General features: G+C 43.7%; 1 protein-coding gene across 2 annotated transcripts in view; it reads left to right on the top strand.

Moving 5' to 3' along the window:
• Positions 1-12,674, top strand: part of CMC1 (C-X9-C motif containing 1) — an 85,826-nt gene that overhangs the window by 17,434 nt on the left and 55,718 nt on the right. For both annotated transcript variants that reach the window (XM_032236783.1, XM_032236782.1), the window contains exon 2: positions 3,248-3,340. In XM_032236783.1, the coding sequence (XP_032092674.1) occupies positions 3,248-3,340 (93 nt within the window). The remainder of the gene's footprint in view (positions 1-3,247; positions 3,341-12,674) is intronic.

Consider the following 12,674-nt stretch of genomic DNA (forward strand, 5'->3'; position numbering starts at 1 on the left):
GCTGACTGGCTCAGCCAGGCCGAGGTGGACAATTCGGAATGGTAGCTGCAGCCAGCCATCTTCAGGGAGATTGTGGATTGCTTTGGCCAACTGGAGGTCGCCCTATTTGCCACCCCTCTCAAGGCTCAGCTCCTGAGATTTTATTCCCGATACCCATCGCAGAACGAGGAGTGAGTGAACGCCCTCCACTGCACATGGCCCCGGGGGCTCCTTTATTCCTTCCCACCCTTGCCATTGATTCCCAGGATCATGCAGAAGATTCTGCAGGAGGGGGCAGAGGTAGTATTGATTGCCCCACATTGGCCTTGGCGGCCTTGGTTTGCTGACCTCCGATCCCTGTTGGTGGAGAGGTCCTGGAGAATCTATCGGGAAAGGATCTCCCTCAACCAGGGATTGCTGGAGCACCCGGGCCCTCAGTGGCTCCAGCTGACCGCCTGGCACTTGAGCGGAGCATCCTGATGGAGGGAAACTTCTCCCCCAGAGTCATATAGACCATCCAGGTGGCACACAGACTGTCCATGGAACGCATCTACAACTCTACGTGGCACTCCTTTTGCACATGGTACGCCATCAAGAACGAGGACCCGGTTCGAGCCACAGCCCCCCAGGTCCTGGACTTTCTTTAGGCAGGCCTGGACAGAGAGTTGGCTCCTACCACCGTCAGGAGACCGGTATCTGCAATTTCATCAGTGCTTCTGTGTGGTAGGTCTCAGACACTGACTCACCACCCCATGGTCAGGCAGTTCCTCAAGGGAGCTTTTAACCTTAAACCACCAACGGTACACAGGTACCCTTCCTGGACTTGCACAGGGTGCTGGACACTCTAACAGGTTCCCCCTTTGAACCACTTTGTACAGTAACCCTCAGGTTCCTGACACTCAAGGTGGCCTTCTTGGTGGCCATTACCTCAGCCAGGCGGATATACAACCTACAGGCATTGTCCACCAGGAAAGATCTATGTGTATTCCACCAGGACAGCGTAGTCCTTCGGGTGGACTCCTCCTTCATCCCAAGGTGTGCTCCTGTTTCTATCAGTCGCAAGAATTGATATTACTGAAATTCTGTCCAGACCCTTCTCACCCACTAGAGAGGATGTGGCACGCTTTGGATGTGAGGAGGTTCCTGAGGATCTACCTCAAGAGGACTTGATCAATTAGGAAGTCAGAAGCCCTGTTCATTTTATTCCAACCCGGGTCCATGGGGAATAAGGTGACTGCTACCATCATAGGCAGATGGTTATGGACCTGCATTGCTACGGCCTACCAAGCACGGGGGCTGCAGACACCGGGGCCAATTACTGCACATTCCATATGAAGCGCGGCCACTTCAGCAGCCTAGGCCATGCAGGCCTCCTTTACGGAGATCTGCAGGGCAGCTACTTGGACTTCCCCCTTACCATTCGTGAGGAGCTATAAACTCGACTCCTTCGCCTCAGTGGAGGCGTCATTCGGGCGTAGGGTATTACAGACTGTTCACAGGGTGGGAGAAACAGCTCACCTAGCATAAGGTCGTGCATTGAACCATGTGGGAACCCTCCCTAGGGACGTTGAGCTTTGGTACATCCCATCCTGAATGCTCCTCCCCTCACTATGGGGAAAGAGTGTTGGTACTTACCTGATACGCCTATTTTCATTGTGGGGGAGGAGTATCCAGCCTCTCCCTGATATTGTTTTGTTAGATAATTTGCAGTGGTGAACTGGTTATGTTAAAGTTTAAATAAAGTTTTTGTTAGAATTACGACAAGACCTGAGTGGATGACACATTGAGTCTGATAGAGTTCTTCGTCGAAACTGGGGAATACCTGGCGATAGGGGCGTGTCTTAAAGAGCTTATCATACTCAGTTCAACCAATGAGAGAACGAGGTCAACCCATCCTGGATACTCCTCCCCCACTACGAGAATAGGCGTATCAGGTAAGTACCAATGCCCTTTATGTAGGTACTGATCCAAATCTATCACTTCCTGACTCATTCTTATATGCTAAATTGATTTTTTTAAAAATAAAGATAGAGAAATAATATTTTGCATAGTTTATCTTTTCATTTTTCCCAATGAATGATAAACTGCAATTTATATTATCTTCTGTTTTTTTTTTAAAAGAGGGAGTACTTAGCATTAAAGTAGAGCAAATGTTTACATGTTGGAGATAGTTTTAGAATCTTCCTATTGCTGTGCTCTTCAGTTAAAGAAACAGGCAGTAAGTACCGGTAATGTGATAGATTTCTCTCTGGAAAGTTACTCTTAGTCAGAAATAATCTGTCTTGTTCAATGTTCAACGGATGTTGACATTTTGATCTGATATGAGAGAACCTTTAAGACTGCTTTCATCAAGTGATGTCTTCTATATAGTAAGGAACGTGAATTCCTAGATTTTGAAGGAGCCAAAGACATAACTAGTGGTCATCAAAAGATGTTTTTCTGGTCTCCTGCACTATAGGTTTGTGGCTGCTGGGAATAGGAATAGAATCAGAATGAATAGAATAGAATAGAATTCTTTATTGGCCAAGTGTGATTGGACACACAAAGAATTTGTCTTTGGTGCATATGCTCTCAGGGTACATAAAAATACATTCACAAGAATCATAAAATAAAACATTTAGTGATAGTCATAGGATACTAAATAAGCAATCAAATCATACTAAGAAACTAAGTTGCTCTCCTTACTTAATTTTTTTTCAGCCTTCCTTTCAGGAATAGCTTCAGATGTTATAATGCACTCATGCGCCTGTATCAGATTAGCTAAAATAATGGAAACTGTCTGAGTAATGCTTTGCATTATATTTAAATATATTAACATAGTTATTTTTATATCACCTTTTTAGTATAATATTTTTGAGTTATAGTTCTGTAAACCCTATTATTTGTAAATAATCATGAACCTAAGTGATACAGTGATTAGTGTATTGTAGTAAAATTTGACTGGCAAAATCAGAGTTCATTCAGATATTGCTTGCTGCTCAGATATAGTAAAACCAGGAATTGTGTGAAGATAAAATGGGATTATTTTAGCCAGTGGCCTTCTTGGATATATTATTTACAAATATAGTGAGTAGTAAAATTTCAGTGAAATTTCTGAATTGCTAAATGAAAGTCATGGGAATTAAAAATAGCTTAAAACTCCATGTTAGAAATTATATTTATTTCTTGTTCAGAATTCTGGACTTCACATGTTGCATCTTATTCTTTGAATTCAACTGTGACTTTTACCTATGGTTGGAAATGTTATGTATATTTTTTTTTCTTTCAGGGGAACCAAAACTCAGACATGTAGAAAAGGATATTTTGATTCCAAAAATAATGAAAGCCAAAGCCAAGGAGCTGTGTTCTGAACAAGTGAAAGGTGAGAGTGAAATTCAACTAGATATCAAATCCAAGAATTTACGAGACCTGAATTTTAATTTTCTAAGGTTTTCTTTCCTGGCCAGATTGCCACAATAGTAATAAATCTATGTGTACTGCAAATTCATTATTATGTAAGATGATTTATATAATAAATCATTTATATAATTTGTCAAAATAATTTGCTTAATTGTAATTAAGAGAAGTGAATTCTTCAGCTTCTTAATTTTCCAACCAAAACTGCATACTGGCATTTCCATTTGAGAATCAATCATCTAATTAAAAATACACCTATATTTTTATACATGTTTCTATTGAATTACATGCACACAATGCATTTTATCTTGGAGATGCATTGTTAGTGCATGTGTTTATAATATATGTATGGGTACCTGGGTATGGATTTGGAGTTGTGAACAACATTCTAAAATATATATATTTCAACATCAGTTCCAATTGATAAATCAATCTGGAACATCTGAATTGGCTAAATCTGTATAAAAATGACCATGGAACACATTTCTTCATGGGGATGTTAATTGGGATGTTACATTGAAGACTGAAGTCTGGAAGACATTATGGGAAGAGATAATACTCATGGAAGACAATACAAAATTATAATTGTGCTATATTATATTTAGTAGATTGAAGGTTTTTTTTTATGTTGGTAACTTTGTAAATTGCAGCTAAAACTAGAGATTGATATTGAAACAAGAACTTAGAATAAAACAAGCTTCTATTGGTTCTCTTTATTATCAGAATGTAGCCATAATCTTGATTTTTTTACCAGTTCTTCCAGCCTCCAGTAAATTAAATTAAGAAAAAAAAGAAGTTGTGGGATAAAGTATTGTAAGATACAGGAAGAAAACACCTGCTTTCTCTCCCATTTTTTAGGTGCTATGAATAACTAAATGAGAGTGATATTAGAAGTCAGATTTCTTTTCTATATAATCAAATCAAGCCTTGCCTGGCAGCATTTCTTTAAAGCCTAATTACCATCTTAGATGGGCCTATCCATTATTCTCTGTTCATTCTTCCTCTTTTGAAACGTAGCCCTTTTCTTTAAGCCATGCACTTGTTTTCTTTGGTATTAGCAGAGATGAGTTCCTATCTATTTGGTCCAGTTCAGCTGAATAGGTAGTAAAAATCTGGCGTACCTTTCCAAGCCAGTAGTAATGGCAGCCTGGCCATGCAACCAAACTGGTTTGCTGGTTACTGCTTGCTGGCTCCGCCACACCCAGTCTCTGCTCTACAGTTTGTCTGCCTGAAGCACTGCACCTCTGATCTGTCTGCCAGGTAAGCCGGCAAGTTGAGGCCTTCCCAGCATCCCCGTGGCCAGCTTGCGAAGGCAGGCAAGTGGAAGGCTGCATAGAAGGCAGGAAGCATAGCAGGACGGAAGCAAGCAGCCAACTCCCTTCCCTGTGGCCTTGCCATTCTTCCCTGCCTTCGATGTGGCCTTACTGGCAGTCCCCCATGCCCACTTGTTTCTGAGGTCGGTGTCCAGCCTGGCCTGGCCAGTGGGTGGACAGATGGCCCTTGATGGAAACGCAGATGCTGTGTTGAGTCTGAGAGGGATGGTGGCAGCAGCAATGCTGTGGGAGGGCAAGCAGACATCCTGGGGCTGCTGCACATGCACCCACTCCATTTTTGCAAAGGCAGAGAGACCCCACCCCTGTGCAGGGAGATCCAAAGAGGGGAGGAGGAGGATGCAGAAAAGGTTGCCTTTCCAGGCCTGCGTGCCTCTTGTGCTGCCTTCGTGGGGCTTTGGGCTCCAAAGCAGCCCATTGCCTTCCCACCCAGCCACCTGCCTACGCCTCAGCCATGGTCCCACTTACCACCAGTGAAGAAACGGAGCAAGATGCGGAAGCCGCTGGTGGGGGGCATCCTCTCACATAGGGATCGGGCTGTGGCCTTCCAGCTCCAGCGGTCCTTGGAGGAAGCAAACTATCTAGACCCCTTCCAGTCAGGCTTCAGACCCGGTTACAGGCACAGAAACCGCTTTGGTCGCATTGACCGATGATCTCTGGAGGGCCAGAGATGGAGGACATTCCTCCATCCTGGTTCTCCTCGACCTCTCAGCGGCTTTCGATACCATCGACCATGGTATCCTTCTGCGACGACTGCGGGAGGTGGGAGTGGGAGGCGCCGTGTTGCGGTGGTTCTCCTACCTCTCGGACAGGTCGCAGTCGGTGTTAGTGGGGGGGCAGAGATCGTCCCCTAGGCCTCTAACTTATGGGGTGCCTCAGGGCTCGTCTTATCCCCCCTACTATTCAACATCTACATGAAACCGCTGGGTGAGATCATTCGCAGGCACGGGATTAGATACCATCAATATGCGGACGATACTCAACTGTATCTGTCCGCCCCGTGCCAACTCAATGAAGCGGCAGACGTGATGAACCGCGGCCTTGAAGCTGTTATGGACTGGATGAGGGTTAACAAGCTCGTGCTCAACCCAGAAAAGACCGAGTGGCTGTTGTGTTTCCCTCCCAGAGATTCAACCAATATTCCATCACTCAGGCTGGGGGGTCAAATTCTACACCCCTCAGAGAGGGTTCGCAACTTGGGAGTCCTCCTGGACTCACAGCTATCGTTTGACCACCATTTAATGGCTGTGACCAGGGGGGCATTCGCCCAGGTTCGCCTGGTGCGCCAGTTGCGACCCTACCTGAATCGGGAGGCTCTCACAACAGTCACCCGGGCCCTTGTGACCTCTAGGCTGGAATACTGCAACGTGCTCTACATGGGGCTGCCCTTGAAGAGCATCCGGCGACTTCAGCTAGTACAGAATGCGGCCAGCGCGAGTGATTGTGGGTGCACCTCGGTCACCCGCATAACACCTATCCTCCGCGAGCTACGCTGGCTACCTGTCGATCTCCGGATGCGCTTCAAGGTGCTATTAGTCACCCATAAAGCCCTACATGGCAGTGGATCTGGATACTTGAGAGACCGCCTTCTGCCAATTACATCCCTGCGACCAATAAGATCACATAGATTAGGCCTCCTCCGTATACCATCGGCCAGCCAGTGTCGGCTGGCAACTACAAGGAGGAGGGCCTTCTCAGTAGTAGCCCCCGACCCTTTGGAACGAGCTCCCCGTAGAGATTCGCACCCTCGCCACAGTCCAGGCCTTCCGCACAGCCTTGAAGAACTGGCTCGCGCCGTCAGGCCTGGGGACAAGGATAGTTCCCCTCCCGAATGATGAATGTATGTTGTTTACTATTTTATTATATGTCTTATCTTAATGTCTGTATTCCCCTTCCCCGATTTTATGTGAGCCGCCCTGAGTCCCCTCAGGGAAAAGGGCGGCCTACAAATATTAATAAAATCTACAAAAAATCTACAAATCCTTCCCCCCAGAGCACTGGATTCCACAGATCGAGTTCCTGGAGTAGCGCCGGCAGTCGGTTCCTTCTCTTTGAGAGCCGCCTTGCAAAATGTCAGAAAATTCCCCATTTTGCAAGGCAGCTCTCAAAGAGAAGGAAGCAGGTGTGGGGATTTTTCAGAAGAGCCGAGGCCAGAGCTGTGATGAACCCCCTCTAGCCTCGGCTCCTCTGAAGAAGCACTGCAGCCACTTCGTTCTCTTTCAAAATGGGGAATTTTCTGACATTTTGCAAGGCAACTCTCAAAGAGAAGGAAGCAGGCTGTTCAACACAGATTTCCTACCCCCCCTCCCCAGCCCGTCTCCTAAAGCTACTGCAATTGGCAGCCTGGCAAGCTGGGCACCCAAAAAGTTCCTGGAGTGGCCCATGTGCGCCTGAGCTGGAGGCAGTGGTAGTTTTGAAGCCTCAGGGGCTCCTGAGCCGCCCGTGTGCAGGCCACTGGGCTGGTTCTGCCTGCACCCGAGCTGGAGGAGATGGTGGTTGCCTTGGGGTTCCCGGGTGGCCGATGTGCACAAGGCACTGGGCTGGCTTTGGCTGTACCCAAGCTAGAGGCGGCAGTCATTGTGAACCCTCGGGGCTCCCGGGCAGCCCATGTGCACAGGGTGCCCGAGCTGGCTCCTGCCTGTGCTTGAGCTGGAGGAGACAGTGGTTGCCTTGGGGTTCCCAAGTGGCCAATGTGCACAAGGCACTGGGCTGGATTTGGCTGTGCCTTGTGCGGCAGTCATTGCGAAGCCTCGGGGGCTCCCAGGCGGCCCATGTACACAGGGTGCCTGAGCTGGCTCCTGCTGCGCCTGAGCTGAAGGAGACAGTGGTTGCCTTGGGGCTCCCAGGTGGCCCATGTGCATAGAGCGCTGGGCTGGCTCCGGCTGCGCCTAAGCTGGAGGAGATGATGGTTGCCTCAGGGCTCCCATGTGGCCCATGTGTGCAGGGTGCCCCAGCTGGAGGTGGTAGTGATTTCGACTGTGTGCACATGAATGATGTCAAGTAGGCCACGCCTACTTAGTCACATGCCCCCCCCCCCCAGCCATAGAATCAGTAGTAAAAAAATTTGAAACCGACCCCTGGGTATTAGGTATTATTAATATATTCTAATTATTTTTAGACCATAATTGTAATTGTAATATGTGGGTTGAGGAATTGTAAACTAATAACTGCTCCAAAGGTTTAAGTCTCTCCAGATTTATTGTCAGAACCTGATGCAAGGTATATTTGTATTTCTCCATCAGTGGAAGGGAGAAAATATTTTTTTTCTTTTCGCCTTCTTTTTGAATCATTATTGGTGGGAGGAAAATAAGATATTGGCAGCAGATATACCTGATTGGGTGGGGAGAAGTCAAAAGACAAAATAACCTGTGTCCTTACACTGGACAGTCACACTGTTTTTTTCCACTCAATTATATACTGTCATCTGCTCTAGGAATCTGTGGATCTGCATAGCTGTTTCCATAGTTCCTGAAAGTATGGGGGCAAGCTTCTCAACTTGTTAGATGACGATTTGGAAGTTGGGAAATGCAATCATCTATTATTAATCGTCTATAACAATGAACTTAAAATACAGTGATCTGACACATGCACTAAAAAAAGAATAAAAAATAGCATTAGTCAGCACTTTTTAGTTTCGGCTCAGGGGAAATGATTCTCGAAATAGTATTGCATTCTACATTAAAACAGGACACAGATGGACAGTGTAGACTGAAAATTAGTCATTTTGCATGCTTTAATAATTAGAAAAGGATAAAATTTCTATTGCAGCTAGAACATATGTTTGCTTGCAGAAGGCAAGGGAATAAGGTGCTTTAGGTCAAATGTCTTGTTTGTTTATTTTTGTTTATTTTGTAGTTTTGTAGTTTTGTAGTTTTATTAGAATTTGTAGGCCGCCCTTTTCCCTGAGGGGACTCAGGGCGGCTCACATAAAACTGGGAAGGGGGGGAACACAAACATCAAGATAGAAGACATGTAATAAAATGGTAGGCAACATACATTCATCATTCGGGAGGGGTAACTATCCTTATCCCCAGGCCTGACGGGCGAGCCAGTTCTTCAAGGCTATGCGGAAGGCTTGGATGGTGGAGAGGGTACGAATCTCCACGGGGAGCTCGTTCCAAAGGGCCGGGGCTACTGCTGAGAAGGCCCTCCTCCTTGTGGTTGCCAGCCGACACTGGCTGGCCGATGGAATACGGAGGAGGCCTAGTCTATGGGATCTTATTGGTCGCAGGGAGGTAATTGGCAGAAGGCGGTCTCTCAAGTATCCAGATCCACTGCCATGTAGGGCTTTTATGGGTGATTAATAGCACCTTGAAGCGCATCCGGATATCGACAGGCAGCCAGCGCAGCTCGCGGAGGATGGGTGTTATGCGGGTGAATCGAGGTGCACCCGCAATCACTCGCAGCGGCTGCGTTCTGAACTAGCTGAAGCCGCCGGATGCTCTTCAAGGGCAGCCCCATGTAGAGGCACATTGCAGTATTTTGTAAGGAACATGTATGCTAATGGCCTATGATAACATATTAACAGTTATCACTACTAGAATTCTAAAACTGATTTTTCCTTTTTTGCCTTGATTGATAGTGTGGGTTTGCCTGGAGAAAGTCTTCTTTTTAGTCTTATAATCTAATCTAATCTATTAATCTAATAATATACTTATTATTCTACAATGGTTATTGAATAAAAATAAATTAAAAATTATTTATAATTATCTATTATAGCTGAGGGAATGAGAGAGCTTTAAATATGGCACAAGATTCCCATTTATGCATAAACAGTCATTGTACGGTGCAACTCCCCATATGTTTTGGAGTTTAGTGCAAAGGAAGTATGATGTTGTGAAAATTATGATTTACCTAAGCCTGTGAATAGGAGAGAATAGAAAAGCTGAAAACATTCATTCAAGGGAAGGAGGTCCAATAGCTGGAATAGTTCCTTAATGACAAGACTTCTTACGATTAGCTTAGATGTGCAGATTTATATAATAGTAAAATTAGTTCTGTATATATAATAAAATATATATTATCATATATTGTCATACAATTCATAATGCAAAAATATAGCTGTAGAAAAATTCATAGTGCTTTAATATGTGATCTGACAGAAAATATCCATGTTCATGAACATAGCCTTGGAACACCGTAATAAGAAAAAAAGACAGTGATACATTTTAGAGTAGGGTATTCTTTATAATAGAAAACAAAACAAATTGTATTATCTATTAGAATTATAGATTTAGGACTATGTTGTACTTCTTTGGCCTGTTTATAACTTCTGTATTATTAACTACAGAGTTCTTTTCCTGTCACAATGAATATTACCACTGTAAAAAAGAGTATACTAACTCACTTCTAATAGGTGCTTCTCAGATGATTTGGCAGACCTCTATTTATGCAAACAAATTTAACAGGAGGAAGAGGAGTTTTATCTCCAAAAACTTAAATGCTACAAAATTCCCTTATAATGAAAGATTTAGTCACCACTTTAAGTAATCTCTGAAAATATTTTAGTATTCTAAGACAAGTTCTAGGAAGGCTTATGAAAAAATTAGGTATGACTAGCAACAACAATGATTAAAATATTTAAATAGCCACAGTTAAAAAACACACCATTTCAATTTAGAAGGTTTAGAATACAATCTTGATATACACTACATTACTACTACATACTGCTACTATTTATAGTAGAAGAGATGTTAGGCCTTAGCCAGCCTTTAAAATTTACACAAATGCTTTTATTTTTTTATTAAAAAATATGTATCACTTCTGAAAAGGACTCTAGTTGTATCATTAATCAGTGGCACAACTATGCATGGTGTAAATAGTTAAATTCCATTGCAAATACTGTAGAATTATCTGTATGAAATTGAATTTCCTTGTTTCCCAGCATAGGTACAATCTTTGATCATTTCTAAAATCTCTTTCTGAAAACTGAAGGGAAACACCCAGAAAATGATATGGAACAGTTTTATTTCCTGTGACGAGAATTGCTCTCATACATACAAACCTCTGTCTCTTATACTGGTTGTATCCTTATATTAAAAAGTTGTATTCCAAACTGCACTGAAATCTGTTAAGAAAGCTATGGAATATTGAATATAGGTGTTCCTATAATTGTGATACATTGTAAAATCCACAGTATTCAAGTTTACACTTTCACATATGTGTTGTGATCATGTTGTCTAGGTGTGAATAAAACACAAACAAAGAAAATTCCCTTTCCATACATTTCTATTAATCTGATTGCTTTGATACAAACAGATTTTTCATTTTCTCTCCAACATCAGAGAGAAAATTCAATACTGATACATATATTTGAATGGACATCATTATCATCATGTTTGTGTGTGTGAACCCGTATGGCTTACATGATTGGACTTATTTTTTTATTGTAAATTTCTATTCTTTATTTACAGAGTATTAATATTCCAATGAGATTTTTCCTATATACATTTCCTATATATGAATACATTACTACAAATTTCATCTTACAGTGAGGCATGTTTATATTCACTAATATGACATTTAATTTGGCATTTTTTTATTGAATCAAAACCATCAATTTTCAATTCTGCCTTGACAACTAACTGTCTTGGACTTCAACTTCCAAATTCAATCATTCAACATAAACATATCCTAAGGCCTCTCCATTTCAGTCTTATTCTCCTTTCTTTTATTTTTAACAATCTTTATAAACCAACTTTATTCTCCATTCTTTATTTTTAACAATCTCAATCTTTAGTCCTTTCAAATAATGTCTTAGAACTTGATTTTTTTTCATTTTTTTTCCTTTGTCCCTTCTCACAAAATTCTTCAGAGATGTAACAAGCTTCTTTGGTAAATCCAATATAGGAAAATTATCCAGTCCTTCTCTTGGTTTGTTGTTTGTATATATTTTTATTTATTAAAACATTAGTCATTTCTTTTGTATATCCAGTATAGCATCTTTTAATATTCTTGTAGCCTGTCATTTTGAAATTTACTTTTAGAATATTCTCCAAAGTTGGTGGAGACAGCGGTCATGCATGGGTTAACTCAGCCAGTAACCAATAGAACTGAGTCTATCAAAGTGATGTCATTGCCTCTGAGGAGTGTCCTCCCGCTTTTTTAGACTCAGTTCGATCGGAACTGTCTGTGCTAATTGCTCTATCCTCAACATTTCTATTTAAAAATTCTGAATTGGCTACTCTAGTTAGATTTAATTGGAATTTCCTCTCAAATTTATTTTCTAAATTACTGGTGGAGGTTGGATCGTCGCTGATAGCTCCCCTTGGAGCCAGGGCTCTCTCTTAGCCTCAGGGCTTCTTGATGGGGATTGCCAGGGTGTCTTCGAGGCTTCAGCCTCCTGACCTTGCCGGCGACTTGCAGAGACATCCCGGAACAAATTGCTGCCCAGCACTGGCCGTTGGAGGCTCCGCTTAGCGCTGCTGCCTCTGCTTGCTCTCTGTCGCTGCTGCATGCCACCAAACGCCACCCCCGCCTCCCGGACAGTGCCGCCGTTGCATGCTGCTGCTGCTACTCAGCGCTCCTGCTGCCACCACACCGCCGCAGCTGCCCTTCACCTCTGCAGCCTCTCCATAGGGCTACTAACACCCTTATCTCTCCCGTGGCCTCAGCTACCTTGTAGTGCCTGGCCCATAGGCTCTGTAGCCTCAGTGGCCATTTTGAGTCAACGTTGTGAGTACACAGGAACCGCAAGTGCCTCCAACTGCCTGGGCCCCTACCCCCACCAACGAGTCCCTTTCCTCCGGGACCCATAAGTGCAGACCCGCCTCAGAGATTCCCCCCACTGGGCCCCCTTCCAAGACTCCTAGGCCTAGCCATAGGAATTCAGCTAATCCACCTGCTTTGAAAGATGGCAATGGAGTTCAGGCTCTGCCTAAAAGGCCAGGAGCAAGACTAAGCATATGGAATCCCATCTGTTTCAGGCCCAGACGCCTGTTCCTCCCAGTCCTCCTCTTGACCTATCTT

The sequence above is a fragment of the Thamnophis elegans genome, chromosome Z (assembly GCF_009769535.1).
Source record: "Thamnophis elegans isolate rThaEle1 chromosome Z, rThaEle1.pri, whole genome shotgun sequence".
Taxonomy (NCBI): domain Eukaryota; kingdom Metazoa; phylum Chordata; class Lepidosauria; order Squamata; family Colubridae; genus Thamnophis; species Thamnophis elegans.